This window comes from Monopterus albus, unplaced genomic scaffold, assembly GCF_001952655.1.
Source record: "Monopterus albus unplaced genomic scaffold, M_albus_1.0 scaffold223.1, whole genome shotgun sequence".
NCBI lineage: Eukaryota > Metazoa > Chordata > Actinopteri > Synbranchiformes > Synbranchidae > Monopterus > Monopterus albus.
This window is the reverse complement of record NW_018128103.1, coordinates 1,010,792-1,016,333: the sequence shown is the minus strand read 5'-3', so window position 1 is coordinate 1,016,333 and position 5,542 is coordinate 1,010,792. Positions and strand designations below refer to the sequence as shown.

Sequence of the window (5,542 nt, the reverse complement as noted above, 5' to 3'; positions counted from 1 at the left end):
TGATCTGATTAGGGCTCTGTTCACTGTAGTAATTATAATAATTTGAAAACTGGATTATTCTCTGCACTACCTGCTAAATTATGTTGTATTAAAAGTGATGTCACAATAACACACCCAATCAAACCATGGATTTTGTGAATGTTACATCCCTATAGGTCTGGCCTACTTGTTAAGATGGTTATCTTGTACAGTGTTGGAGCCTGGAGGGCGGGAACGGCAGGATGCAGCACACGTGTGAGGGGGAGGCAGTGCCAGGGATACAGTAGAGAGAGGGAGGGAGAGAGAGAGAGAGAGAGACAGATGTGCCTGCCAATACAAATGTATCTCTTCCGCTCTGATTAACTGACAACATAATAACACAGGTCGATATACCCTTCCTCTCTCCCTCTCTCTCTCCTTCTCTCTCTGTTAATCTCCTTCCCATCTCTACCTCTCTCCACCACACAAACATAAACTCGCTGCAGCCTTCAGCTTGTATGCGTCCCTCCTCGCGCCAGCGGGTAGCCGCCTGGCTTCTCGCGCTGCCGCTGGGGAGAGGTGGAGAGGAATGCGCGCGCCGCGGCCGCCTGGAGATGATCTCGTTTTGGCTCCTGTGCTGGAAGCTGTTGGTAGGTAAATAAGCAAATCAATGACACACGTCAGCAAGAACACTGATCCGGGGTTTACGACCTCCTCCTCCTCGTGCGGTTGAGATTTGGAATGTTTTTGCCTGTCACCATGTCGCCTGTGCGCGAGGCATTGGTTTAGCTAGAGCTACGTGTAGTCTGCCATCCAAGCCCGGTATACTTGGCTTCTGTAGGCTGTGTCGTTATTTTGGTACTTTGCCTGATTTTAGGATGCTGTCTTGCAAAACAAAGATCAGCAGTCCTCAGCAGAATATAAAGAACAGAATGTTGTAGCAGAAGAGAGCACTGCTATTAGTGTCACTGCACTGCATTATAAAGAACGGAATAGAACAAAATGGAGCAGATATAACAGTAGAACACTGCAAAATAGAATAGAATAGTGAATTGTGGAATGCTTACAGATGAGGCAACATGTCTTCACTTATTCCTCATCTTTGATAAACACATGATGCCCAGAGATGTTCTGTAATCCCTCCCCTCACACACACACACACACACATACACAGGTTTGTCTTATTAAATTAGATCTCCAGCTGTTGGTGGGGGCAAACAACTGTTTTAGGAGTGAATTCATTTTACATGCAATATAACTCTATTTACAATCTAGCTTTCATATATTTTAAATTGAAAGCTCAAAGGGAAGTTTGCAAATTGCCAGAGGTTAGAGAGGTCTATCTGTAATCCAGAAGGCTGCTGCTTTAAGTCCAGGCAGGCAGTGAAGTGAAGAAGTACGCTGACAGCTGCAGTGCAACTAATAACTCTCCAGTCTTTCCTCATATGTTGTGACGTCTCTGAAGGTGTGCTACATTGAGAATAAATTGATTGAATGAATGCAGAAGCATAAATGTACTGTCATCAAATCTCCTTTACTGCATGTGAATGTTTTACAGTCAGTATAAGTGCTCACCAATCATGTATGCAGTTTGCCTTGACAGGTCAAAAAAATAACATTCACAGTCAGGTGGTGCGGTCAATCACAAAAATGCATGAAAATTCAGAACAGTTCAGGAAGTGAATGACTTCAATTTAATTCGGGAGCAGTTTTTTCAATTCAAGGTTATACGAGAGGCGGACAGATGTTGACATCTGTTAGGTAACAGTTGTACTGTCTAGCATAGCAAAATGAAATCTGAGCTAATGCATCAGCAGGCTGATTTTCATTTGCTCTTAGCCTGTATATAATGGCCAGATAAATCATAATGGACTGTGATCAGACTTGCCTCATGCTCTCAAAATCCCTAACCTGGCAGGATGTCAAGGAAGAGATTTAAAATAATGTCAGGTTGATCTCTCCCTGCAATAGACATTTTAATCCAATAACATTATTAATTGCTGTCCCTAGGCGCTTGCTCATGCTTTGTACATGTTGGCTCACTGACTGGAACAGACCCACTGTAATTACTTACCTGTGCTTTTTCTGCTATGACAAGGCACTGTGTCTGCTGTGAGAAAGGTTACGAGCTACTATTTGCTTGCAGTTTGTACAAATCAATTTTGGAGACCTAATTGAAGCCTGGCTATGCCTTTTGAGCTCAGTTTTTACTGCACATTTAATGTAGAGTGAAAACCGCCCTGAGAATCGATTGAGCCTGGCAGATATGTGCTGTAATAGTCAGGGAGTTCGGGTGGGGTCACACCAACATTCATCCATGCCAGTGAGGACACATTCAATTTTTGACATGAATTGATCCTGTTTCTTCATCTCACACAGAGTTCGGTCTAATTAAACTTCGATTTAGCATCTGAAATGTAAAGCCTATGTGAGAGAGAGGAGGTATTGACTGTTGATATTCACATAATGGCATTATGAATAAACAGCAGTGTCTCTTAAAAACTTGCTAAACTTTGTGAAGAACAGTTTGAACTGTCCGTGCCAGAACAATGAAAGCACTGGTCAGTTGTTCAAACACTTACAGTAAAAAAACAACCTGTATTGATGTTTTGGTGTTGGGCCTTAATGCATTATTTAGTAACGCACTACAATAATATCTTTTGGCCGTAATTAATAGAGTAAGACATTACCATTCAGTATTTACAATAAAGTTAATAACTCCATTAACACTCGGTGTGACTACATGACTTCTGACAGCAGACACTGTGGTTTGCATCTGCTGTGTGATGTGACCAGGCCTACTGAGCCTGGCCACAGTGCAGATAACTGCTGGAGTTTCAGTGCTAAGGAGTTAAACAAACTGCACTTTTTGGAGGACGAACTGTAGGACTGTAGTTCACATTAAGTGAATAAATGTTTTTCTGCTGTGCATCCCTTAAAAAGTGGATGCAATGGTGTTTACATAACGAGATGAAAGGGGTAATTACACTTTTTTGCATTATTTAACTTTGAGTAAGTAAAAATAAACACAGAGAAAGACTAGATTTCTTCAGCCAACACTCCATCACACATTAAGCACACAAAGCTATTCTGTGACACGGTTTCTGAAACCATCCGAGCTCCACCCAAAAAGTGGATCAGTCAGGTTCAAGTGCAGACCCTACAAACCATGCATGGAGAAGGCTGCTGCCGTGTTATAGTTCGTTTGGCACTCAGTGTTTCTGTTGACACATTCATGGATAAGAACGTGTGTCAGTGAGGCAGAGGTATGATGAATCTTATCATAAATGATATAATTTAGTTATAATAGGCTTGGATATGTTCTGCAGTCACTTTAGGTGTTGTGTAAATGTTTTCAGATACACTGACATTTAAATATTTTCATGTTGCTATATAGTATAGTTAAACGTCCATACATTTGTTCTCTCATCACATCAGTACACCTGTTAACGATCAGTATAACTTGGGAAGTGCATGCAAGGTCTCAGCGTATCAGTGGAAAAGTAATTTGATTTATTTCCACACATTGTGACTGAAGTGAAAGGAAACTGACTTCGCAGCTTGCCTGCCTCTCTATACTTAGTATTACCATAGCAACAGCTCCCATCTGTCACCAACACATGCCTGGTATGACAGACCATAATAATCTACTTACCCAGTCACAACCAACGCAGTGTTGCCATGGTAACAGTATGAAATCTTGTGTTTAGCCCAATAAAAATGATATAGATAGATAGATATAGTCCTTTAATCTAGTCTGCTGTGTTCATGGGCTTGCGTACTATACATGTTTGAGTGTGTCTATATGTGCATATGCTTTTAAGTGAAAAAAGTGATTACAAAATCTAAACAGTAAAGCAGTGGATGTAAAAGTATAACAGTAACCTGAAAGATGTTAAAATGCTACATGGAGCTGAATGGGACTGCAGTGTTGGGACTGTGGCTGTGACGGATGCCTTTTCCAATACAAATACTCATTTTGATCATTTTGATTTATTGTTAATATAAAAAATGTTGATTAGTGCAGGTTGAAGTAAGTCAGAATTTTGACTTAGAAGATACTACAGAACAGAGAAACCTAAGTTGAAAACAAGGAAAAAATGTGCTAACTCAAATTCACAACTCAAAGTTAATGCACTTGGTTGTTCTGCTTCTTTTTGCCAGGTGCTATCTTTCATTCCGTGGCCCATTATCACTTATCAAAATATAGTCATAGCTCAGTAGGTGCCCAGTCCCTTTCTAGGAGGTTGCCAGTGTTGTTACCCTACAGACTTTCATTGTCATGTTAGAGTAATAAATACACAAAAACTATGTGGTTAGGTTTAGGCAGTTAACCCCCACCCCCATCCCCTCAGCCATAACCCTGCCCTCTGTTTATATTTGGTTTATTTGGTTATATTTTTTTATACCCCACATTTCACATATTTTTGTTACATAAACATATTTCATAAATAAACACAAATATTTAGAGTATATTATAGTGTTATAATGTAATCTTATGTTTCCACAGAGAGCCACAGCTGGTCTCAGGAGGACAATACCTGAGCTAACCGATGGTAAGCACGACAACAGTAACTCTGGCAACAACAACCTTGTGGACAACTCTTCCACTCCCACACAGCCAACGGATCCAGTAACCATGGAGATGAGCTCATCTCCGCCACTAACAGACCTGGACAGAGGCAACTTATTTAGCTGCCACAGCCATGAAGTGGAGGAACTTCAGTACCCAGAAGTCCATGGGGTGGAGGAAGCTGCAGTGGGAGAAAATGGAAAAAGAAATGGAGATGAGTGTGACTATCTTGTTTTTGAGATAGGAGGGCAGAAGGGAAAAGAGAGAGGACATGAAATTGAAGGGGGACAAGACACAGAGAAAGGAAGAGAGGAGGGAGAAGACAGAGGACGAGGAGAGACAGAGGGACAGGATGAAAGGAGGGGTGAGATAGAGGGAGAAGAAGAATGGAGAGGGGAGACAGAGGGAGAAGTTGAAGAGAGAAAAGAAATAGAAGACGAAGGTAGAGGAAAGGTAGCGGGAGATGATAGAAGTATGGGAGAAACAGAGAATAACAACTGGGGGAGAAGAGAAATAGAGGGAGAGGATGAAGGGAGAGAAAAACTAGAGAGTGGAGATGGAGGAGGTGGAGAGACAGAGGGAGAAAATGGAATAACAGGAAACACAAAAGCAGAGGATGATTGGAGAGAAGAGATGAATGAAGATACTCTGTTGGAGCTTCTCTTCATCTCTGACAGTCTGCTGACTGTTGCCTCAGACCCGGCAGAGCAGGCAGTATCAGCCACGTTACAGGAAGCTGGGGTTCATAGCCTCGGCAACAGGGACGACCTTAGTGACGGTCACCTTAGCGACTGCCTCCAGGCTGAGTTGGCTATTGTGTACTCGGACAGTGAGGCTGGAGAGGACCAGTGGGCAGCTTTCACAGTATCTGATGCCACCAACCAGGAGGAAGCAGGTGGAGAGATTCAGGATGGAACATGTGATGGAGAGAACAAAAATGAGGAGAGAGGAGGAGAAGAGAGACAAAAGGAAGAGGATGAGGCAGAAATAGAGATGGAATCAGAGGAGGAA

General features: G+C 42.1%; 1 protein-coding gene across 1 annotated transcript in view; it reads left to right on the top strand.

Annotated features, from left to right (window-relative positions):
- Positions 1 to 212: 212 nt before the first annotated feature.
- LOC109971404 (uncharacterized) overlaps positions 213 to 5,542 on the top strand; it is a 9,907-nt gene continuing 4,577 nt past the window's right edge. Inside the window, exons 1-3 of the mRNA XM_020619635.1 lie at positions 213 to 608; positions 4,469 to 4,895; positions 5,229 to 5,426. Coding sequence (XP_020475291.1) covers positions 477 to 608; positions 4,469 to 4,895; positions 5,229 to 5,426 — 757 coding nt within the window. The 5' untranslated portion in view covers positions 213 to 476. The remainder of the gene's footprint in view (positions 609 to 4,468; positions 4,896 to 5,228; positions 5,427 to 5,542) is intronic.